The 26,020-nt window shown below is 38.9% G+C and overlaps 1 protein-coding gene across 3 annotated transcripts; it reads right to left on the bottom strand.

The window, feature by feature from the left end:
* Positions 1 to 2,650: 2,650 nt before the first annotated feature.
* On the bottom strand, positions 2,651 to 25,981 carry LOC117425489 (centrosomal protein of 104 kDa). Of its 3 annotated transcripts, none has more exons than XM_059001882.1 (23): positions 25,356 to 25,981; positions 24,544 to 24,670; positions 23,988 to 24,114; positions 23,653 to 23,826; positions 23,344 to 23,482; positions 22,630 to 22,689; positions 21,182 to 21,258; positions 20,809 to 20,977; positions 20,360 to 20,515; positions 19,835 to 20,053; positions 19,339 to 19,542; positions 18,770 to 18,937; positions 17,094 to 17,267; positions 13,546 to 13,722; positions 10,880 to 11,086; positions 10,402 to 10,515; positions 10,258 to 10,294; positions 9,383 to 9,458; positions 8,678 to 8,786; positions 8,323 to 8,461; positions 7,667 to 7,734; positions 4,511 to 4,592; positions 2,651 to 3,716 (listed from the first exon to the last, which is right to left on the bottom strand). In XM_059001882.1, exons 3-23 carry the CDS (start codon positions 24,098 to 24,100, stop codon positions 3,589 to 3,591), a joined length of 2,790 nt encoding a protein of 929 aa, XP_058857865.1. In that variant the 5' UTR covers positions 24,101 to 24,114; positions 24,544 to 24,670; positions 25,356 to 25,981; the 3' UTR covers positions 2,651 to 3,588. The 3 variants fall into 3 exon arrangements, with proteins under 3 accessions (XP_058857865.1, XP_058857867.1, XP_058857866.1); XM_059001884.1 differs by having other exon boundaries at positions 9,383 to 9,455; XM_059001883.1 differs by having other exon boundaries at positions 24,556 to 24,670.
* Positions 25,982 to 26,020: the final 39 nt, after the last annotated feature.

The following is a 26,020-nucleotide window of genomic DNA, read 5'->3' as shown; positions in this document are numbered from 1 at the left end:
TTGAGAAGATATAAAGAGTGTTGGGAGGGGCTGATAGAACAAGGTCAAAACAAAGTGAGGCGCCTTGATGTGGTGTTACTTAGAACTGTTTTTTTTGTTGTTGTTGCTGCTGCTGTTTAACATCTAAAATCACGTGTTCGTTTGTAGTTACAGCACTTTGGATATCGAACCCATATTTCATAGCCAAACCTGCTGTGTTAAGTGGTAAGCTACCTGCACTTAATCAAAAGATGAGTTTTGCCAATTATTCTGATTTGCATCTTATTTGATCTCATTTGGGGTATTCTGAGCACAATGAGCACATTCTGAAGCAAAGTTTTGCAATAGCAGTAAGCATATAAGCAGCAGATCAGAATAATTAGCACACCCAAACGTTTTTTGAAGCATACAGGAAAACCAAACTGTAGGGTGGCATTTCCTTTGAAAACCTACCACAATACCTATCATTTTAGTTGTCAAAAATATGGTTTACATTTTTATTAACATATTGCCATACTAATGACCTGCAATTTTACAGGCAAGTACACATTTTGAGGAGGAAAAAAAAGTGCTTTTTTAAGATAACTGTCAAGGACTAAGAAAGTCCGCTTTTCATGGAGGAGTGTTAAAAGTTGACCAGTTTCCAACTGGAACGGGTGCTGTTTACGCAACTTCCTTCATCCTTTAGAGCTCACAAGCCTCTATTCATAACTCCCTCTTCCCCCGGGTATGTCCACAGGCAAGAGAAATAGCCTTGGGTGTTTTTAACAGTATTTAACCGCCAGCATTCATTCCCTCAAGCTAAAAAGGACAGACATTACTACTTTGGGGCAACAGTTTACCTCAAAAGTGTCATACATTAGTTCTATTGCCCAATGCCTACAACCACAAAATAAAATAATAAACCTTCCAAAGGCAAGAAATGCGTTCTGGTGTAACATGGAGATCGTGCAGTATCTACTGTAACTAATTCTGATTCCTCTGGACCACCAGTGGAGAAACTGGCATTTTTTCCCTCTGTTTATGGTTTATAGCTGGTAGCTCCTCATCCCAGAAGGGAGAAATAAAGACTGGGATAGTTTATTTTATTTGCCTTGTTGATGGGTTAAGAACACCCTGCATACTCCCCCAGTGAAAGACTTGACACTTTTTTTCTGCAGTCTGGGTTACTAGTTTAGTTTTTGGTGTTTGTGGTGTTGTGCAAAACTTCAGATTGTTCTCTAATTTTTATGCTCATGTCTTAAAAAAATATTAGTCAAGAAGCATACATACTGTAATACGCTATAAAAAAAAAAAAAAACATCAAATCGCTGGAACATTTCAAATTCTGCTTGCAATTCTTCAATCTTTAATTGTCCCACTGAATCATACCAACACAACACACAGATACCTTCTGAAACACACCCCATCAGCTGATGGCACATGCTAGTCTTTGTCACATACAATAGCTTGCTTCTGGACAGGATTTAAGGTGGTTTGCTACAGTTACTTTTTCACACATCACCCTCATATGTAAGATTAAACAATGCTGTTTCGAATCTGAACCTCCTTACAAATGCAATTTCACAATGCATCTGTGATTTGATGTACAAGTAATTAGAAGTCAGAACATTTCAGCAACGGGACGTTACAACATCAAAAAAAAAAAAAAAAATCATATAACATATCTTAATAAAACACTCAAGATACAAAATTAAATCCAGTATAAACTAATAGAAAAACAAAAAGAACCAAATTTAGATATAGATTTTTTTTAAAAACACACACACACACAAATAGACTAATAAAATTTGATAAATCATAAATAAAACACAAAGACTGAAAATGTTGGGGTTACTGGGATTTCATTCATGTTGCTATTTACTTCTTCTCAACTAAACCAAGCCAATAACTTGCATGTGTGGAGTTCTGTGCATTCGGTTTATGTTCTTTCCTTTCACTTCATGTACTGTAGGTAAGTCTTTCCTGGTCCTGGCTGCTATCCAAACACTACATACTGTACAGATTATAACCGTCCTGTAGCTTTCTCATAATTGTAGGGGTTCTTTAATATTTGTAAGCAAAAGTGGATCCAACTACGAAACTTAATTTTCAAAATAACTTAGAATGAGTCATTCTAGTAGGACTATGTTGATATGTATCAAAACCTGGAACTCAGAAATGTGACTGCTTAATGAAGGTACCTATGCTGCATTATAATGTAGTGCCCCAGGGTTTAAATGGCTGGCAAGAGCAGGCAAACATATTCACAGGTTTTACTATAATCAAGAAGAAAGCTCTGAAACTTTCTGAATATCTGGATTCAGAGATTTAGAAAAGGGAGAATTCTAGAATTCTAGTTTTCTTGGATCCAGTGTTGACAGAGGAACTGAGTGATCTGGTATTGCTTTGCTCTAGAAACAAAGGGAGTTAAATCACTGATCCCAGGAGATCAAATCGCTGTTCATCAGGTTTCAGTATGAGCGCCTCCACATTCCTCAGCCCCTTCACAATACCGGGGACTCTTTCTATATAACTATATAACTGTTATCATATGGACATTGTCATTAAGACTCAATAAATGACTTCTGGATATTTATGTTGTACTATTACATGCAATGTAAAGTACAATATTATTAAGAACTCCCTTTACCTTAATTGTCTGTTCAAGTTTTTAGTAGTTTGCTGACACATGATTAAAATGTATAGCATGCTTCCTGAGGTTTGAGCACATCAAGACTTCCCTTTACACAGCCACACTGTATTATGTAACGGATGCAACTATACACCAGTATACTATCTGCTCTTGAACGCTAACCCTTGCTGAGTAAAACATTTATTAAAACCTCATTTTAGATTTCATTGGGTCACGTTTTACTTGTTCGTAACAGTTCATTTTTAGTCTTTTTTAAATTAGATTAAAAAAAAATAAAACACACACAACACACAGCTAAGATGCCATTATTTTTTTACAATATAAGGCAAACAAGTTTGGCAAAAGCCCAGTGTTTCAATGAAGCAGTTTAAAACTTACATCAATAGGCACATTGTAAAGATGATACAGTGATTTTAAAACTGAACATTTATGTACTTGTCTTTTCAACTATAGTGTGCATAAGAATTGAAGGCTGCCTAATACATCCTGTTATTATGTCTTTTATATCTACAGTATTGCTTCTTACATAGTCTAAAATTGACTATCCATTTTGTCAATATTTTAAATGTTTTGTGCACCGTACATACTGTAGTGTCTGTACTTATCTATCTAAAATATATATATATATATATATATAAAAATATAATATCTATTTGTAATAAGAAAATACCACAGCATCTACAGCAGTAGAATACAGACGAACGTCAGAAAAGAAGCAAGAAGTCTATGCCAAACAGCTTATTCTTTCTTGCAGGGATCACAAAAGACACTAATTATAAGAAACTGCGAAGCACTCCTATAAACAGAATCTACAGACACAATGCCGTACAAATGGGTTCTTATGAATCAATATATTGTATAGGGAAAACTGTATCAAACGAGGTCCTGACACATACTATGTTTCTGACGTCATCCTAGGAAGAAGTAAATACACATTGTCTGCACTGTGTGGCGAGGGTGTTAGCAGCACGGGGTCATCGCTTGGCCGGGATCCTGCTGCTTGTTTTGTTGAGTCCGGTTTTAGGGGCTGGGATCTTGGTCACAATAGATGGGGATCGACCCTTCACCCCTGGTTTTGTCACAGACAGACCTCCCGTCTTTCCTGGTAAAGAAAAAAAAAAAAAAAAACACAATTTCTTTGTGTGTGTTTCTCAGTCTCTGCAGACCTCCTTAGCAGGCACTGCATGCACTACTCTGAGTGCACTTGCTGAGAGGCTAGGACTGAAGTAGCTTCAAACACTCCCTGACAAATCACACTGGCTATTATTTCCTCCCCTTCGGAAGGGCTTTGTAACCCAATTCATGGTAAGGACAGCCAACCCCCACCCCCCCACTTGATCGCTGAGCTTAATCTCACCATTATGTTAAGAACTTGAGGATTAAAAAACTGGCTGCTGAATCTAGCTTTTTTTTTTTTTTTTTTTTTTTTTTTAACGTTCCTTGTTGGTATGTTAATCAGGCTGCCTTTTCACTGCAAAATGAGAATAGGCTCAGTTTAAGTTCTTGCAGACAAAAATAAAAACCTGCTTGAATTAATGGCACACCCTCACTCACACAAACTGTGTTCAAGGAAGTTTCACCGAAACCTGGAGGATAAATAAAACAAAATATACTGGTACATTTTAAAAGGTCTATTTTTGGCTTTCCACCTTTGTCACCGTGCTAGCATTGTTCATAATTCGTTTCCCAGGACCTCCTTGTACACAAAATGTTTAATCATAATGGGGTTTGTGGAGTTGATCTTGGGTGGGGACACATAAACAAATAAAGTTAATAAGCTTACAAAGCCAGTGATCTGGGAACAAGTTCAGTTCCATGGTCAACACGCCTGCCTGTTTACTCTGGTCCTTTTCTACGTTAGATCTGTTCGGTGCCCCCCCGCGATGACTACATTACCTTGCTGCATCTGCTGTGTTCTCTGCATCCTGCGCTGGTTCATTTTACAGCTTTCCTTCCCCATCAGGTGAGATTTCCAAGACTGCAGATAAAGAACAAGGCAGATTACTGTTCCGGTATAATCCCTCACTCCAGCTGCACACCCATACCAGCTTCCTCCACGCAGAGAACTCCAATGACCACATTTCAGAAACCCACATGCAAGTTTACAAGCTAGAGCCAAACTTCTTGCATTTCATTTCTTCTACTTTGTACTGCAATACACACACACACACACACACACACACACACAAGCCACTTACTAACTGGATATAAATGCGATCTAGCCAGAACTATACTGGTCACAGTGTGTGGGTTAATGGTATTTTAGATTGTATCAATAGATAAGATAGAAACCAGGTTTGCTGTGGGTGTCCTGTTTCTGCTCACACTCTAGCACACATACAAGCAAAAGGGTGCTCTTTAGATCCAAGCTAGCCCTTTGAATAGGAATTTTAAGAAACCCCCAATGGCATTTCTAAGTCAGCACAGGGGTTTATTGCATAAAGACATTTTTAAATCCACTACAGTTTAGGAGAATCTATGCAATCTAAATTGTTTTAAGATAAAGTCAATAGCACAATCCCATTTGAAAAAAAAAAGCCACCTTAAAGTAAGAGATATCCATATTCGTACATAATACAACTTCGATTCCTTTATGGTAGGCTTTTTGTCACATGGGTATTACTTCCTTCACTTGCATTGTCGGATTAAAGACAAGAAGACAACAAGCAGATGAAACAAAATTGAAGAAGAAAGGTTCTGGTATACACTGTGTGGCTTTGTTGAATGATCTCTCTGGACATTCAAGGAATACCTATTCCATTATTTCTGAACAAAAGCAGCGAAAATACACTGTGATTAAGTACAATTATCTTTCTTTGTGAAAGTGCTTTATTAATAAAACATCAGGAATAAAGAAAATACTGTTAACTCTAGCTGAGTAATGGTTTTTGATACTGTACCCAAAACTATAATTTAAAATATACTGAAGATCTTGCTTACCCCAATTCCTTACACACACACACACACACACACACACACAGTGTCCGCCTCAGTGATTTCACTAAATTAAATCTCTGTTAATGCTACAATGTTTAAGGACTTGGAATAGCCCAGCGTCTGAAGGACTGTATAAAGAGAGCTCTGTGAACTACACAGTTACACACAGGGCCAGGTGTGTGCTCCGATGCATTTGAAAATCATATGCAAAGAAACACTATTTATTTATTTTAATTTACTGTTCTTTAGAAATGAAGTGTAAAACATAAAACCAGTTTAAAGTCACTGATCCTAATGCAGATCCAGCATAGCCAGACAACATGTGTCTTTGGGAAGCAATTGACAAGGACCACATTGTACAGTAGATGCACAAATTCCACAAAAAAGGAAACTCTGGGGTTAACACTTTGTGTGTATGGCCCCATAGCATGTAATAAAATACAAAAAGGAACACATTGTTAGAACAAAGACGTAAAGCATAGTTGTTAGGGCTGTTCTTTTTATATGAGCTCCTGGTGCCATTTTAAGAAACAGAAATTTGCAGTCTGCAGCCAACAGGCTAAAAGCTGAGCCCTGCATTGGAAGCGCCAGCCTTCACTGAAACTTCAAACCCTGCTATACAGCAGAGCAGATACGCCTTCATGCTTTTATGAAAGGCTTGACTCCTTGTAGCAGCATTTTATCCAGGGATGAATTAATAAAAAGTGCACTGAGGCAACAGAAGTGTAACTTCCCTTCCGATTCCTCTGAACAGAACAGACCTGAAAAGGCTCTTCAGCACAGAACCTGCAGGTATGTATTATGCATCATGCTATTGCATTTCAGCATTCAGCTGGCGTAAAAGCACAGCAGGGGGCCTTTTGTCTAGCAGCACACAATATGCCTCATTTTCCTGTTACACTTTTCCCAGGCCCTTAGCTGCAATTCCGTTTTTTATTTTTTTGTTGTTGCTGTAAATACTTTCAGAATTACATTAAAAAAAACTGCACTTTAATACTGATTTACAGTACAGCCCTGTTAATTTACGTAAACTGCTGTCACAACTTTGTAGCAAGTTGTTATTTTCACATATAAAAATAAAGAATCCTATAATTTATCTAACTGTATTTTTGAGAACTAACAAAAAGCATATAAAACGAATATATTGTTTTCATGTAGTACTTCGTTATTTATTGAAATGTTCCTATCCTAGCAACAGGTAAAATGACTTGCCATTTACAAAGATTACATGTGACAGTAATAGGGTTAAACAGTGATATTTAATCTGCTGATCTTTGCCATGTATTAACCTGTATTTGTTTCTAAAAATGTTATGAGTCCGTTGCACTAAACCCACCAGCACTAAGATAACTGAACACTGATGATCTCGTATGGAGGAAGTCTGGCATCGAAGGAGATAATGTATCGGATTAGTAACCCGGCAACAGGATAAAGACTGGCATGATTGGCACCAGTGAAACCCCAGCAAGATACGTTAGAAAACATCTTCCAAAAAATAAGAAAACTTGAACTTGGGTTTCTGGATTTCCCTTCGGTCTGACAGTAAAACAATGATCTATTCTGGGACTGTGGGCTGAGACATTTGTCTGACTAACTTCACATAAAAGCACTGCCAGAAACAAAGTGGAGCTGATGAACGTTTATGGCGGACAAGCACTGTAAATATCTGGTGACTGTTCTGAACGGCGGGGTGGAAAGGAAAGGGGCAATAGAAATGCTGGAGCTGAGACAGCATTCAGTCTCTTGTAGGGCAGTTACAAGCACAAGACGCTCTGTATGTAGACTCAGTGCAGCATGTCGCTGGGTTCACAGGACAGGTTACACTTCAGAACAGTAAACCACGTCACGGCACAGTGTGCAGAGATTTGTGTTCTTCCCTGTAATGGTGAGATCTGCTGCATGGTGAGCACTGGCATCAGTTAAACACCCACTTCGGGGAAAACCCTAACTTGTTACCAGGGAACCTCAAACAAAACAGCCTGCACACACAGCAAGCAAATGGCCATATAAGGAGAGAAGTGTGCACCCCGTGCTACCGTTTTAAAGATAAATGACTCAAAAAAAAAGAAAAAAATGCAGAATGACAGACTATGGAGCTGCAAAAACTCCTCTCACCTCTTCTCCTGGTGCGAAGTTCTCGTGGCACAGCGGACAGTGGTTGGCTACTTTATCCGATTTTGCAGCTACAAATAAAGCGGAAAGTGTTACGTAAAGAAGGGAAGAAAAAGCAAATGTCATGATCCCTGGATCAGGTAATCAAAACAGAGGAAACAGCATGACAATGTGCAGCAAAGGAAACTTAATAAGTCCCCATACTGGGAACCGGACCACCCTGATAGTGTCATGGTTACTTCAGAATAGCCCTGCAGTCACAGTCCTTTCAGAAGATAATATAGCCATCAATTATTTAAACAGACTGAACAATGCCGTCTCCAGAGAAAGGTTACACCACATGACTGGTATCCATCTCCCTGGTTCACAGATTCAGTAAACGCTGGGTTAATTTATTCTCTGGCTGGCCAATGGGTTGACGTATAGCACGGAGAAAGGATGTCTGCATGCTTTACAAATGTGCTCTGATCAACACCCAACAAACACTACACGTTTCTAGAAAGGTAACATTGAAAGAACAAGAACGACACACTTTAATATAAAAAAGAAAAACATATTCATTCTGTATTCCTCTAATGTGCATTGCAGTGCTGCAAACCACACCCTCAGCTAACTTCCTGTTCTAAATAGCGAACATGCTGGCTTCAGTCAATACTTACGGGTGCATGCTTTAGCTCTGACGTGTTCAGTCAGCTGTTCTTTGGGAATGGCTTCAGTGCAGCGTGGACACTTCCCAAAGCTGTCCTTCTTATCACACTCTGTCAGTAAGTGATCCATCAGGCTGGCTATCTCCACTACCTGAAACGAATCCCAAGATTAAATGTGCAGATTCTGCAATCACATCAGTGTTCTTTAAAATCAGCCAGATACAGTCTGTACGTATACAGTAGTATCAGTAACCATTAGTAATAACTTGTGATACAAAAACCAATGCAATCCTTAGGTTACTTAGAAAAGAACAGACAAGCAAAAGCCATGGAATGAAATGCACATCTGTGGTGTGGATACTTGTACCTGTCTGCAGTGTTCACAGCGCCTCAGCATGGGACAGTTCTTCCAGTAATGAAGATCCAGACCTTCCTCATTAAACGAGTCGTCTTTCTCTCCACAAAATATACAGAGGCTGAAATCAAGAGACAGTCTTTGTGATTTCTGTGCAACACAAAACTTGCCAGAAACTAGCATGATGTGTTCAACTTGAAGGGCTTGACTTTAAAATGAGTGTACAGTCGTCATCCATGACTTTACACTCATTTTACACTCGTTTTTCTGAAACCTTAAAACTGATTTAATGTTACATAACTAGCAGCGAAGGAAAAACAAACTCAGTTGCTGGTAGGAGCAGTTAAAATATTGGCTTGAGTCGTTCTCTTGCTAGTTAAAACTATGTTACTGCTTTAGGAAGGAATGGGGACAGAATAAAACAGTACTATAGTACTAAGGCTAGTACACTTTTTCTGAGTAAAACCACCCAACCAGAGCGGATACAGACAGCTCTCCACATGTTATACAGCGATTGAGAGTTAGCATTACTAATTTCTCAAAACTGCTATTTTGGACATCTTAATTAACTTTTTCCATTAAAGGGCACTGTAACCGCTCACTGACTAATGCCTGCTAAGTATCCCATGGCTCATTTTCCACTTTTGTCCCTCATTAGCTCCATCTCATCTCATTTAGTCTCAGATATTTTAAACACTTGGAGAAAGATGTACTTACTTATCTAAATAATTTGCAACGGAAGACTGGTCATCCCCAATGTCAGGGGGTGGGACAAGAGGAGCCTTCTTCCCTGCTGGAGAACAAACACCAGAATAACATATAAACTCCAATAACACTTTTGTTTAGGAATCTGATATATGTGATTATAAACAATCTATAAACATGTTGATGATGCTATTAACAATTACTGAATATGAATAGAAATAATAAGAGTATTATTACACACTTTTGTCATTGTTTTTTGCGCTATTGCTTATAATCGCTTATAACGAATATAGTTGTCTTTACAGATCTGTTTGTCTTTCTATGCCTGTGTGTCTGTCTGTCTTTATATGTTTGTCCCACCAATTGTATGGGGCTGCTTTGTTTTTGCAATACAGTTATTATACACTTATGCCATGGTTTTGTTTTTGCTATTGTTTATAACGGATCCCTAAAAAAGTGTTACTGAAACTCCTTAGTAACAGTATCATGAAAAAATAGCTCACAACAATAACCCACCATATCCATAGCGTGTAGAACAGTACATCATAACAAATGACATTAAATAGTTTAATCAATCTGCTTGGCTAATGACCCAAGTACTAAACTGCAGATAAGGAGGAACTGAAAATGAAGCGAAAATCCTGTGTGCATCCTGCCACGCTGTGCAAAGAGCACTACAGCCCAATTTGAAAGTAAAAGTATGATCCTCGTTTTTGTGACTTACAATAAGTGAATACGTTGTGACAGTAGCCTAGTGCAATATGTACACATTTCCCAGGTCTGATTTTCAACCGTTACAGATCTGCGGAGTCTACAAAAGGAGTTTGGCTTGGTGTCTATGTAAAATAGCCCAGCTGTAATTCATCACCAGGGTCTTGTAGACTCACCTGCTTTACTGGGCTTGTGGGTGTCCCGCTCCTTCCCCTGAAAGTAAAGAGAAAGGAAGACAAATATGAATCTCAGCACAGCACCCACCCCAGGCTATACTCTGAATACGTCTCTAGCCACAATAGATTTCTCATTATGCACACCTTGCTCACTTGCTCTGCCTGGATCTCCTGCAGGGCAGCCAGCTGTTCCTGAAGGGCTCGAATCTCTTCCTTCTTCTGTTTCTCTGCCTCCTGTGTGGCAGCCTTCTTCTGCGTCTAATGGAGACAGAGGGAGCACATGAAGCATGTTCACAGTGTGTAAGCCCTGGGAATCCCATGAAAACAACATTAAACCTAAAGACAATAAAGACAACACATCACGGGTGTCAGCACATTAAAACTACTGTAGCATAACGTCACTGCAATGAGAGGATGTCTTTTCATTGCACTTACATAAGCGTGGTGCAGTGACATCAGTGTCTGGTACAACTGCATCCATGGATTTAGAACGGTGCGAGACATTGAAAAATGTTTTTATGACAGCTTTTAAATAAATATTGGTTAAGCACAGGGAGTTAATAAAGGCATTTCTACATCTCGGCAAGCCAACTGTTTTATCTTGTTCCTCCTGATTACTCACTTTCACCTGCGTCTCAGTCGGTCGACCGTCTATCTTTGCAAACCCATCGAACATGTTTTTGTAGAGGATGTTTCTGCGGGTGTTGGCGTCGTCTGGAGGGAGGTATTCCAGGACAGTGCTCTTGTTTTTCCGGTACATGATCTGGATTATTCTCACCGCTGTGTCGCGCACTTCTGACGCACTGTGCTCTAGAGCCCCCATCGCAAACTAGAACAATATCGACAAGAAATTCTAGATTAATACCATGCTCGAGCCATGAGGAGGTACCAGGATGTCTTTGACCCTTGACCTGTTCTCTTTACTAGGATAACTGTGCAAGGTAACTATGCTTACCAGTGCTTCACTCTGCTTTTATTATACTTTAACCATTATGCAACAGCATCTGTAAACAGTTAACGTTAATAAGTGGTTTATAAGATTTTTCTTAACCTCAGAACATGAACCTCAATGCTTACTTCTCTGCTGAACTAATGTGATCAAAATCTGATAATCTTCAACTAGCTTTTATATAACTGTAATCTAAATCTAAAAAAAATTAAAAAATAAAATAATTTATAAGGGAAAATAAATGCAATGTTAAGCACTGGATATATTTTCCCCTTCATTTTGACAGACACAGCTTCGATTATTCCAGCAACTCTCTTCATTCTTGACTGTGATTGCAGGAAACTCAAATCACTGCTCCGGCTGGACTCTGAACACATTTCCCAGGTAACCAGAGGGAAATGGGAACTATCTGGCAGACGAAAGCAGTGTAAACCCGTTCCTTGACTTGAAAATGAAAAACGCGTATCTGCTCTCCCCCTACACATGTTAAGGTTAAGAAGACATTTCTACAACTTTTAATAGCGAAGTCCAGTTGTGTTGTACAGCATTAGAACATGATACAGTATGAGGCTGAGACAAGATTTCAGTTCCAGAAAGATGATCAATTCTGACAGTTAAGTTCTGTCTGCAGAAGAGATCTAATTTAGAAAGTATTAAAGAGGATATAAACTATTACTATGTGATTAAACAGGTGCATCATTTACTGCATTTTTTTTTTCTAAACAAAATTAAGAGCAAAATGAATATTCCTTATACTTCCAAAACTCTCTCAAACTTAAGAAGTAAATCACAATTTACTACACTATAAAACAAAAAAAAAATCAACTGATGTGCTATCCAAAGAAAACAGACTTGTACGGAAGGCATTATAAATTTAAAGTGACAGCTAATCTCCAAGAACACAGTGTCAACAGCTGGAAAGTTTGCACACAGTTATAAGATCATGCGTGGAGATAGGCAAAGCTTTGTCTGCACAGTGTTAACTGAGTGCCAGTGAGCTACTCAGAAGCCAGCATGCTGTACGAGCCAGTCACACATAATCCCAGTGAGATCACTGGGGTATTTAAAATCCTGACTCAAACACGGTCATACTTAATTAAGTATGAGTAAAGTAGGTTTGTTTTTTACAATTTCAGCTACCATACGGTTCACTTAATTATGCACAGTGTTTATTCTATACGTTGGGTCTCCCTCATATATATAGAACGCTGATGTAACAAGTCATGTCAATAACATACAAACTCCTTAGTAACAGTATCATGAAAAAATAGTTCACAACAATGACCAACCATATCCATAGCGTGTAGAACAGCACATCATAACAAATGACATTAAATAGTTTAATCAATCTGCTTGGCTAATGATCCAAGTACTAAACTGCAAATAAGGAGGAACTGAAAATGAAGAGAAAATCCTGTGTGCATCCTGTGCGCATCCTGCCATGCTGTGCAAAGAGCACTACAGACCAATTTGAAAGTAAAAGTATGATCCTCGTTTTTTGTGACTTACAATAAGTGAATACGTTGTGCAGGCTTTATTTTCTGTGCGTTTCATTTTCCCCGCCGTCGTGAAGCTGTATACATTTTTTTAGATCAATCAAAACAAGGCAGTCAGAAGTTGAGAAAACAAACATACAAAAGAAGAAAACATATAAAATAGGGCAGATCATTACAACAGAGTTTAGGGATATGAAATAACCTTCTGCAAACCAATGCTTCAGACAATCGCAAAATAACGAGTTGCATTTGGAATGAGAAAGCTACTGAGAAGGAACGCAACCTTCTTACAATTTAGATGTCTGCAATTTAAAAAGACAAAACCGACTTTGTTAAACATTCCTGTCAAATGTACTGTAATTGGGAAGTTGACCAGCTTTGGCAAATACATTCAGCCTTCATTATACAGCTTCCTGTGCCAATACCTGTAATGAAAGGTTACTCTACCAAGCTCCCATCAACATTAAATCCTAGTTCAAATCACTGGTAACAGTTAGCATGCACCTAATCAAAAGCACAAAGGTCTCCCTGTTTGAAGAAGAGGGAGGGGTCATATATTTAAACAGTGAAAGTGCTGCTACACAGCTGCTCTCAGTGGTCCATGGCCCAGACTGGGATTGTCACAAACCGTCTGGTTTATAGACTTGAATTAACATGTTGGTTGGGTTACTCGTGCTAATTCTCACCACCAGCATGGCATACAGGTTGTGGGTTTTGCCTAAACCATGTAGTGTAACCATGACAAAAGGGTCATACACATTCAACCTTAGAAGACAAAGTACACACGTCTGCTGTCTGGGGAGAGACGCAACACTGTATGGAATGCCTACCCCATGTCCTTACCTGCATTACGTTGTCCGCGGTGAAGCCGGAGTTGTCAGTGCCCAGGTCTTTCAGCAGGCGTTCCAGCAGCTCCAGCTGGCTCAGGGCTAGCCGAGTCGGGGTGTTGGGCTTCAGAGGCTTTACCAGCTCAGCAGGGATGGCCTGTAGCGGCCTGACCTCTTTAAACAGCGCCATCTCCTGGAGAAGAATGGAAAGTTCATGCATGTAATCTCTGGTACTAAAGTCCTCTTCTACTCCAGTTCAGGATCCTGTTGTAACCAAGTCCCTGAACGTAACATTTGGAAAAGTGGCAAACTGTGGTAAGAATATATAATGCTGGCAACCTTTGTGGAAAGAAATGAGGACATTTATTAAACTGGTTTTTCCTTTTTGTTTTGTTTAGCTTCTTGCGTCTCGACTCCACTCTCCTTAACCTTGGAGAAGACGTTACACAAGTTTTTTTTTTTTTTAAAAAAACCTGGATTGCCAAATAATGACTCAGTTGCATAAAGTTTATTTGCTTATAAACTTTAATGAGGTAATACCTTACCTACTGTGGGGGGAAATTGAGAACAGCACTGCATGATTCCAGGCAGCTTTCTTAACCGACTTCATACATTTGGAAAAATGACAGCTTAATTTTTATAACAAGAAATATTTGTTCATTCTAGACTGCTGTTAGTGGTGTTAATTGGAAATGAATGTAATTGTTTAAACACTGACAATTATGCTGGAATAAATCCACTGAATTGTAGCGTTGTATCTGACACATGGCCTATTTTGAAGCAAGTGTAAAGGCAAGTTTTTTCTTATGGTTAATATCTAGAAATATTCAATACCTATTACAAATTCTTTGTTTCAGAAGGCTTCAGTTCTGAAGCCAAACTAATTATTGCATAATAAAGCGGATTTGCATTTAAGAAGTAGGATATCTTAGCCAAGGCCAGTCATGGAAGACAGACCCTCATTTTCATCAGTAATGAGGTTAACTGGTATCCTGTCTGTGTAGGGAGGGACTCCCAGAGGACGCTGTAATGCACTCACACACACTGCAAGATTGTTCTGTGATGGAAAACACTGAGGCAGCACTGAACAGCTGCAGTGGTTAGCTAGACCCGCCTGCTGCCAGCACACTACAGCACTGGTATTGGAAGCAAATGGCAGGCATATCTGCGTTAGCAGAAAACACCCAAGGAGCTCCAAGACTGTCACGGAATTAATCAAAACCCTTGAGCCTGGCACGGTGTAAAATAAATACTGGTAAATAAATATATAAATATTGGTGTTCAGGTAGGCTCCTTGTCTAATCTGTTGTTGCAAATACCCACTGACTGTGACTACAGCACAGAGGAGTGGAAAGTGGAAGATATGGAAGTCCATATTATATGAGAGACATTAAAATGGCCCATGGTGCGCCCAGATTAGTGAATTTATGTGAGCAGACTGAGATGGATAAGTACGGGACTTTCCATACCTGTCCTGCAGGGGACTCCACAAGACTTGGTTTGAGAGCGATAAATTCCAAGAATAAAACAAGCGTCTCCAAGACACCCAGATTGTTGTTGTGAAAGTGCCAGCTAAGACAGGGCCCATTTAAAAAGAGAGTTTGTACAGTGTGCTCCCCTGGAAGATGTTGTGTTTATACTGAGGTTAGCTCAGGAGAGCCAGTGGTTAATTTCAAAGGAAAGCAAATAATAAGAGCAATCTGCCTTAAGTGTAAACAGCCAGTAGACTGGGAAGCCATGGGAAGCATGGTATGTCTGCAGTGTAGGGAGCTGACTAAGGGAGGTGCAGTACATTACAGGTGCCAACCAGAGAGAGATCACCATACCTGTGATGCAAGATACTGGATGCCTGGGACCAGCCTTGGTGGGGTCCCTCTAGACCTGAAGAGAAGAACTTGCTTGCTTGCTGCTAAATAGTTTTTTTTTTTATCATAAAGTACAGTTGGATACTGCATTTTCTATAATTAAAAAACAAACCTATGCTTTCTGGTCACTAGCACCAGTTTTCTCTAAAAGATTAATTATAGTTGTCTTTTCTTTTAACAGCTTTTCAGCAAAGCAGCAACACCTCAAGTATTTATAAACGAGGCAAGAGCTAGGGGCTTTTACTGACTACTTATACAAAGTATCAGCAATCTAGACAGTGTATTTTTGGTTTGGTCTAGCAGTATCGCTCACTAGAGGTGGGTTTTCAAGGAAGTAGGCTGAAGTCTATTGAAGGTGTTAAATCAACTTATTAATTAAATGTGATAAGCTTATGATTTATATTTACTTAAACTAATGCATTAAAATTATATTTACTTAGAGTAGTATATGCATTTTTGCTTGAATGTGCTAAATATTTTGTAGTATGCTTCTAAACATTAAGGTCAACTTCATAGCTAGCAGACACATTGTAACCACATACTGCATGAGTAGGGGGGTTGTGGTGACACCATGAAAAGTGGGTAAGCAACTGAAAAATTGCACATAAAAACTTTAATCAAATGATACCACCGACCTCCGATCCTCAACTGAGCTCGTGAGAATCTGAACCCTGCCTCTGTAGTGTAATCCTGATTTGAGACTGCCTGAAAAGCCTTTACCTTTGACATCATCAGTCCACTCTCAATCAATTCCACCTCAAAAGAGGAGGGGTAAGCATGTATTCACTGCCTGAACTGTAGATGTCTTAAATATGAGTAGAATTAATACATGCATTATGTAAGGTGGTTTAGTTAGATTAGTATGCCTGACTGAAAGCAGTAACTGGTTTTAATTGTTTCTTGTTCAATTGTTCTTTAATACTTGTATGATATTTTTCAAACGTAATAAAACATTGTTAGAAACTTAAGTCATGAAACACTTGTATTATTGTGGCAGTAATACTCCTAATTAGGAAAAGTTAAAAATGTTGTAACATTATCATTGTTGTGCTTCATTAAATATAGTCTCTCGAAAGGAAACTGTTATCCTAAATACAAGTATCGTGTCTGTGTTTGTCTCTCATAATGTTTAGTGGATTCAGTGGATTCACTTCACTCGGGCGCAGTGCATGAAAATTAACCACTAGGAGTACTGTTCCTTCCTGAGTTTTACCTTCATAAGACTTGAACGTGACAACTCCAAAGAGGCGGCAGCGCAATCAATTAACAGAAGCTTTCCAAGACGCAGGGAAATATATATTATATATATATATATATATATATATTATATATATATATATATATATATGTATGATGTACTGAAACATTAAGGCACATGTCTGTTTGGGGGATTAACTGATTTAAGTTTGCAAACAAATACAAAAGCAAGTACACTGTGAAACAGGTAAGGACACATTTGACGTAAAAATAATAACAACAGCCTCGATAGCCACAGATATTTAAAAAAAAAGATATATATTTGGATCTCTAGGACTAATAAAAAGGGTGAATACACAGATAAAAGCTGGAAACATACATGCGTTTATTCTTTACTGACATCTAATCTTACAGGTAGGTGGCACATCAGACTACTACTGCAAATGAGATTTAACTCTAGTTAAGAATCCTTACTTTACCAAGAGAGTTCAGACTTCCATACCTGGATGAAATCTGTAGCCACAATGCGAAGCCGGGTGGTAGAGTCTCCAGTCTTGGCAATCAGGTTGGGTAGGGTCCTCTCCACACAGTGACTGGTCTCCACTTTACCCAGTTTGTGTTTAGGAATGTACTGGGTAATTATCATCTTCAAAAGCTTCAGGGAGGCTTGGAATACCTACGAAGACAAGACAGTGCTTTGGTGAAAAAACTTCTCATGTAAACTTCTCCTAAAACGTCCCACTGCTGCATCAATTAGTCTATCCGAAGAGCAATTTGGTTGTTTGTTGCTGTCAGTCAGAACTGTACAAAAAGACAGCTTCACTCAGTGAGTGTAGCTAGCATTTTAAATTAAAAGGCTAGCTGTAATTAAAACTGATCACATTCCTCAGTTTTATAAGACACCAGATACAGTGAATTCGACTGTGTCTTTTGTTGTCGGATGTAAGCCTCATCATTACTGTTGTTACAAAAATATATTTATTTAAAACAGCAGAACATTTTCATAAGCCCCCTGGGAATGTCCCTAGCACTGGGAATGCATTGTTGCACAAACTGCCTGTGAAATAGTCTCACAGCATAATTTCAAAGCCATGGTTTCAATGGTCTTCTGAAGAATTCTCTCCACAACTGCATCAGCTAATTAATCAATACTGCTGACAGGAGTACAATAATAAAACAAACATTTCAGCCAGGGGACTAAACATGGTCTCTATCTGAGGGGCTGGCTGTTTCTAAATGAGAGCTGAGGCCGTATGTATAAGGATTAATAACAGTGAAATGAGGTCTGGCTTTGTGAGGAGTGAAGACTGACATGAATAACACACGTCTGTGTTGGAAGAAACTTTCTCCAATCAAGCTCTGGCCACCAGCTTTTACCACCAGAGTCATGCCAAGTCTGAATGAAACTGCATAAGAACTTACTGCTGCAATCAATCAATACTGTGGTATGCTGCCACAGCGTGATCATGTTTTGTGTCTTTGCAGCATAGAACAATATAATATTGCTCTGCATGCAGTCTAAGGTTATCTTTGTAAGGGATAAACAATGATAAGTGTTGAAATCGGTAAAAATAATTCACTGTTTCGTGTGCTGTCAACTGTGGATTCTTTTCTTACCGATTCAACACTTTGAGTTGTTTATGCCACTTAAAACATTTCTTCCTAATTGAGAATTGTTCGATAACAAGATTCAGTGGCTTGTTAATGTGGTAATTGGATTTGTTTTTTGCTCTTTTGTTACGCTTAGTTCCAACAGTTTAAATGTTTGTCTCTCATATTGTGGGGAAGTTGTCATGAGTTCCTTGGAGATTGAAATCCCCCTTGAAGATAGGAGCGAGGTCTATGTTTTAGATGTAGAATATGAAAGTGGCATCAGAGCACTTTGAATTTTAGTTCAGAGATAGAACCCATGGAGACCGGACAGCTGCTTGTGTGTAGTGCTGCTGCCAAGCACTTATTTCTTTTAAAAAAGACTTGCAAAAAAGGGTGACTTTTGTTTTGTATCTGGTTTATTTTGATCTTATTTGTAAATGTTCAATGAAAAGATCACGTCCCTGTGCTGAAACTAAATTCTGCTGTTCTGGAGATTCCTGCTTGCCTGTCTGACCTATCAAATTGACCCTGTTATTTCAGCCTTCATCAAAGGATAAGCAAAACAGAAATACTCCCGTTACTCACAGATGCAACCTTGTCCACTAGGGCTTTCCGTACAAGAAAAACGGCAGCTCGCATCATGGTCTTCAGGTCATCTTTCGAAGTTCCAGCTGGGACCTCCATCAGCTTCTTATAGATTGCCAGCAGGGCATCCTCCCGGTAAGACCAGGTCTTAGAGTAGGCTCCTGCAACCTGAAACATTATAGATATGACTGTCAAGCTTCTAGTAAAAATATAGCCACTGAAGCTCCCGGTTCCAAGAAGCAAGACGTACATTGACCTACCTTAACCACAAATTGAAATATCCAAGACGAGACTTTCCTTGGAGATGGAGAGTTTGGGGAATGGAAGTTACAATTCTCACAATGCTGGTTAGGCCAAAGCAGGGCTATGCAGAGTCGGACTGCCGTTGAATAGAGTACCAGGCAGTAAAATGGGCAACAAAGGAATAGACTGAACCCTGCTATAATATTAAGCCTGCACTGAAGCGCTACTGCAGTCGACTGTCTTTTGTATGCTGTTTCACTCTTTTTGATAGCGTGTGGTCCAGATCCTGTCTGAAAGCAGACTCATGCCAAGTGACCCTTTCTTACCAAGCCCTCTCCGTACACTTCGATGGGGAAGCTGGCCTCCCTCACAGCCTTCTCCGTCAGGGGCTCCGGCTCTCCGGTGATGCCCGTGCTCCTTGCAGTTATGGCAGACTCTGGGGGTTCCGGCTCTGGCAGCTGGTTCTGAGTCTCTCCCATCTGTTTGCGCAGAGCAGGTAGGGGTCTCTCGTCGTACGGAAGGGCATCAATCTGCACAATAAGGCAATACAGCAATTCAACATCCATCTGTCATTGCTGGGGAGCAATTCCAATCTGTTATGCAAATTGAAAGGCAGAGCGTGGGTTGTCTCTTATTGTATAAGAAACAGAGGTCTGGATTTTCTACTTCATCTTATTAAACAGGTGTAATTACAGAAAGTGTGATTATGACATCGTATTTGGACCTTACTAAATGAAATAAGTCATGCATTATTACAGCACAGAGGGAAACGGGGCCCGTCACTAAGAGATGCTGATGCGTTATTCTTCGGCTGCGACTCACATTGATCTTGGGTATCAGAGGCTGTGCTTGGGGAGTGGGTGGAGGGGTTGGGGTGCGCTGTGGAGGTGTAGGGTTTGGAGAGACACGCTCTGGTTCAGATTTGGGAGCTTTTTCAATGCTCTTCCCTTGTTTGTGCTTTGATGACTCTTTCGGCTTCGGCTGCCGAGGACTGCCAGAGTAACCCAGTGGCTCCAAGGGGAATTCTTCTGTTCTCTGAATCTGAAAAGAAAAAAATGATTATTTTAAAATCCCAGCAATTTAGTTATTCCAGCATGGGTTAAAAAAAATTATTTTGCAGATGACAGAATTATTTAAAAAAAAAATAATAATACGTGAGCTAGACTAACATTACGTAACACGCTCCATGGGTTTGGTGGACAGTTTGCTTCATGTTACACATCAAGCTGCTGTTTGTAATTTGCTTCTACTGTTTTTAACACCAAGCAATTTACATAGAAACAAACTGGTGTATATCTCTCTGCATCCTTGTGATTTTAATGCACTCAACAGCTGTGTAGTACTAACCAGACCCATATCAAGCAGGTTGTGTAGCTCAATCTCCAGATACACCTTCCGCCGATACTCGTCCATCTGCTGTTTCTTCAGTTTGGCTACATCATAGTCCTCCTTCTCAACAGCACAGCGTTTCTCCACCTCGTACCGACCCAAGCGTTCCCCAACCTGCAACGCAGCAGCCAACGAGTTCATAAACAATGTCATCGTTGTAATGTTGTTGAAGCTGACACCCTGGGATCCTTCAAGAAGCTGTTTGATGAGATTCTGGGAACAATAAGCTACTAACAACCAAACGGGCAAGATGGGCCGAATGGCCTCCTCTCGTTTGTAAACTTTCTTATGTTCTTATGATCAAAGGGTTGTAGCTGGTGGTACAACGGCCAGGAAAGAGCTTAACAGAAAGAAACAGGTGGATGTATTTATTTTCTTGTTTCACCATTGCACAGGCATCAAAGTACCTTTTGTAAGTCAGCTATAGCCTGTTTGAGTTTCTTGGCAAGGTCGTAGCGCTCCAGTCGAACTGCGTCTTGCTTTTTCTCGTCCAGCTGGCGGATTATCTGAGCCACTTCCGGGTCCTGATACATATCAAACGCCAGGTCATCCAGAGGGGATATCGAGTCCAGTTTACTGACAAGAAAAATGTAATTGAATTATACTCTAGAACATGCGTTCAACTTTGTTGCAGGATTGCACTACATTTCCATCTAAGTTAAACAGACTCTCGGGGGGGGGGGGGCCCAGCGCCTTCCCCAAAGGTAATCTGATTAAATACTTTGCAAATTAGCTTTCATTGCTGATTGGCTAATGACCTTTACAATATAATCCCCTTACCCTAGATAGGTTCCATCCAGAGCAGAATCCTCGTGAGTGTTGTGAAGGTAGTGTTCAATCAGCTGCTCTTTTGTGGGCTACAAGAAAAAAAAAAAAAAAAAACACATTTCAATATGCCACCGAAACAGATCCCCCAAAATAATACCATTGGTCCCGGTTTCCTTCTGCTGAACATATTTTGGTTATTGGATTTTACACCCGGTATACAATTTGTACAGCGCTATAGATGAGAAGTGGCTGCTGCACCCTAGTACCTAATCCTTTCACATGTTGTAGTTCAAACTCCACTGGTCCACAATCAGACCTACAAAATGTATCTGGATTCAGCAGGATATCTTTAGAGTTGTATTTGAAATGTTTGCAGAACTGACTAAAATATCTGCTTAAAAGTACAACTAGTAAAAAAAATATTTGAAACCATTTGTTAGTATTCAATCTACAAGGAAAGGCCCTAAAAATGGAAAGGAATACACATGAGTATCCAGAGAAGGGGATTAAAACACGCTGACATTAGGGGGAAAAAATAAATAAATAACTCCACATGGGGTGCCACACATATTAAATATCTTTCCTCAGGACAGTGTAGTAGTGTAATCCAGGAATATGTACAGTAAAAGGAAAAGCACGTCAATAGAAGGACTTTGTAAACTTCTTAAATCTGGAAAATAAAACCCACAGAAGCAATCTGCAGCGGATTCCCAAGAGCACATAAAGCAACATTATCCTTTAAATGTACTGGGGCTCCAATAGATTATACTGCAACAATGCCGACATTGTTCACTGGAATCCCTTTCCCAATAAAGAATGACCTCTTCTTCCAGCAGATATCCATCGGCACTTTCATCACATTACTTTGTTTCTTTTGCGGAAACCTTCTCCACAGTTACACAGCAGTTTCTTCAGATCGCTGCATTCCTCATCTCAATTTCTATATCAAGATATATTCAACACATGCTTTCTAATACACTGAACACCACCTCAACACGTTTTAGGAACGACTGTTTCTATAACAAGCAGCACATAGCTGGCCTGTTGTGCTATCTACAGATGGTAATTACTATTAAAAAAAATACTAAATAGCTTATAAGTAGGTCTGAAATACAAATAATATGTACCTGTATTTACCCCACAAAAATAATACCAAAAGCTCCCATTGCATTTAATTACAACATTAGATTTTTTTTATTTTTTATGTTGGACTATGTGCTTTTTATTTAGTGAAAGGGTTTGTAAATGTATAACATTACAGAATAAAACTGTGGGGATTTTGGTTTCTTGACTTGCACTCAAAACAGAATTGTGCTTCTTGCTATGTGCTGATAGCGCCCTCTAGGCAATTTGTTAACTGTCGGCTTTTCTTACAGCACGTATTTTACATTTGGAGAAAAGGCCACAGTATTAAACATCCTAAGTGTTCTGATTTGAGAAAATAAATGATCTAAACTTACAGTGCTCGCCATTTCGCCATCCACAGCATCTCCGAGAACATTTATTGCAACCAAAGCAACCTGGAAAATAATCACAACTAAATAACTTTAGTAAACAATTGTTAAGGTTTACAGTTTACATTTCCTTTACTTAAAATGTTTTACTTAAAAACAACAGCCCTTGTTTTGGAATCCATTCAGAGGCAGTCCCATAAACAATTCACTGCATTTTGAAATCTTCAAGCTTACCTTTACACTTACAGTTTTTCAAACCTGTGTTATACTGCCTAACAAATATTGTTTAGTTGACCACACCCAGGGCAACAAGACACTGTACACACCAGCAGCTGACTTAAGACTCCCAAGTTTACAAATATTTTAATGACAAATGGAAATATTGCTTTTAGTTTTAAGTATCTTCGGTTAGCAAAACTCAAAATAAGATGATTTAAAGCATTTGGAACCATTACATTGCTAGCACTGGCTGCTAAAACAGATTTATATTTTATTTCTCCAGGATTTTACTTTGGTGTCTTCTCCAGTTTGCAGTTTCATAATTCTAATCCTGTTCAAACCGATTATTACAACTACATAATTCCATGATGCACACACAGTAACCATAGTAACAGATTTGTGTGTTCTTGGTGTATGTGGGGCAACAATAATTAAAAGCAGTTAGAGCAAACAGGACTAAAGTCACTTTTAAATTCAGAAGCAAATTGTCATTCATCCTACCTGATTGTACAGGTTGTAGCGGTTCACGTGGTTTTTATGGAAGATGAGTTTCAGGTATTGTCCCATGGCATCTACATGGACAGACTTCAATTCACGAGCTTTAAAACCTGTCTTTTCATTGTCTGATAATGATACATACCTAGAACAAAATCATTTAACAAGCATATATTTTACCTACTCACTTGAAGAGACATTTGTGGTCTTGAAAGACTTCGGTCTATATCTCAAAAACAATACGACATCCAAAATAATGGTGATTATTAGTCAGTTTTATAGACTATTGACAAGACAGCATCTTCCAACACTTACCCAAGTCTTTGGAACCTGTCTGACTGATTGGGTGAAAAGTACTCTGGCAAGCTGTCACTGACGTAGAACTCGATTTTAGCAGAGATCATGTACTGGTGAGCCAGTAACTGGAGTTTCCGAATGTGGCAACGTTCCACCAGCTGAAGGATAATTACTTGGGGATACAAGCAAGACCTGCAGAGAGTCAGGCATATTATAAACACCCCCCATTCACTGATTATTTCTGCATTACATTTTTTTTTTTAATGAAATTGAAAAGTAAGTTCATAATTGCATGCACTGACGGAATGTATCATTGCAAATAGCTTGCACTACATCAGGTTTGCGTGTGTTACCTGGTAGATCTCCATCCATTGACAGTAGGTGCATGAACCATCAGCTCATTGGCACTGTAGCCATCCTCATTTCCAGAGGAGCTGACCACTGCAAACCCTATCTTGTGAGGCATTCTGCAATGCTTGGCTGAAAAAAATAAACAGCTGTTAGGGGATCTGTCCTGAGGGTTTAACTGCACCTGCATTGATTTTAATAATCTTCACACCTTGCTTGGGGACAAGAATACAAATGATATGCATGTCAAAACCTGAAAAGATGTAGGCTGTCTGACTGGCTCATCCACTTGAAAACACAATTACAATAGAGCAGATGTTTGACATTTTTAGAGTTGGAATGAATTTAACAAAATCCCCCCTCGAAATAAGCTTTACATATTGACAGTGTTAACAAACAAACAAATAAGTGGGATGCAGAAATATTACGTGAACAAAATTCATTTACCATTGTGTTACGGCAAATTTGAGTTCTAGTGCTAGAACACAATGATTGCATTGGATTTTGACCAAAATGTTTCATGCATAAGCACAACTTTTTTCACCGAGATAAATGACCTACCTCTTCACTCACCTCTTGCCTTTTCAACCTCATTAAAATCAGGCAGCTGTATAAAGAGATACCTCCTCTTCTCTTTCACAACAGCTGGACAGACATCCCTTCAAAACCGGGATATAAGAGTCGATTCCTAAGGAAAAATAATACAGAAATTGCTCTATACAATATAATTTGAAATTCTATAAATCTATATGGCATGAAAATATGCATTATTTTAGGGTTAGAAACACCTGCCAGAACAATTTTTAGGGTGGGCAGCATTAACCTCATTAAGTCCCCAAATTATTTTTTCTTTGAAAATAAATCACAGCTGTATTTGTGTAATTTGATACATTACAGGAACAAAATGAGTGTCAGTTATAACAAAATTGAAAATTAAAACATCGGTCCTCAAATGAGGACGATGACACTTGGGTTAATACAAGGTGATGCGTCTGCAAGGTGTTTGCAAATAAATTGAAATCTGTTTACCAGTAAGGACAACCATATGTTTATATGAAACACCAGTATCATGCCGTCTTGAATACCGAAGCACCTGACAACCAAGCTCCGGTGCGCTACATTATAATTTGTTCAATCCCTCTACATTTTTAACACCATGAAAACTATCACTACTGCAAAGAGAGAAAAAACACTGTAAAATGTAAAGACTGAATGTGGGGTTCTACTTTTAAAATGTAAATCTGACAGGCAGACAACACTCGCATTCCTAAATCGCTGTACACGGTAAATTAATCTACATTATCAATATCTCGGATTTATAAATCGAGCGCTGCAGTAGTACAGTGGTATGATTGAAGTGTATTCTAACTTACCATGTTTTGTTTTTCCCGCGATGCAATGTTGTCAAAATATAAATATAAGTCACCGAAACAATAAGGTAAAAGAAGCGTTAAAATGTACAGTTTGCGAACTCACTTTCAAATAGTTTACAATCTACATAAAGCTATATGGGTTTAATTTGTAGAACTCATCATATTAATAAACTCATTGAAATAAAAAAAACTATTACACTTAGAATAATTTATTTTTTATCCCGTGCTTTTGGCAACCTATTTTCCTTCATCTCCATAACCACCGCTTGACAACAACCATAAACTGAGCATGCGCGTGTCAAATTTGTGTTTTTTTTCCGAACGGGACTCTGGGATATGTAGTTTTTCCGCTTTTTGTGCGGTTGGTTGTTCGTAATTCATAAATAATTTTTTGGTGCCGCTTACTTGACCTTGAAGTTCATTTAAACACGTTAAAATGATCGTGTATATAACATTACTTTATATATTTAACTAAGCAGATATTTTTTTTAAAAAAAATCACTTCCGGTAACAAAGGTAAAATCTGCGGCCTAGTGACAGAGGATTCCGGTAAAGAAGGTCGCTAGATATATATATTTTTTCTGTTGTGGATTTGAAGTATGCGATACAGTTGTTTTTTCCTTATATATCTGAAAACGGGGAAGCAAAATTAAAAAAAAAAAAAA

Source organism: Acipenser ruthenus, chromosome 27 (genome assembly GCF_902713425.1).
Source record: "Acipenser ruthenus chromosome 27, fAciRut3.2 maternal haplotype, whole genome shotgun sequence".
Classification (NCBI taxonomy): domain Eukaryota; kingdom Metazoa; phylum Chordata; class Actinopteri; order Acipenseriformes; family Acipenseridae; genus Acipenser; species Acipenser ruthenus.
The sequence above is the reverse complement of the archived record's forward strand: the minus strand, read 5'-3'. Positions and strand labels throughout refer to the sequence as shown.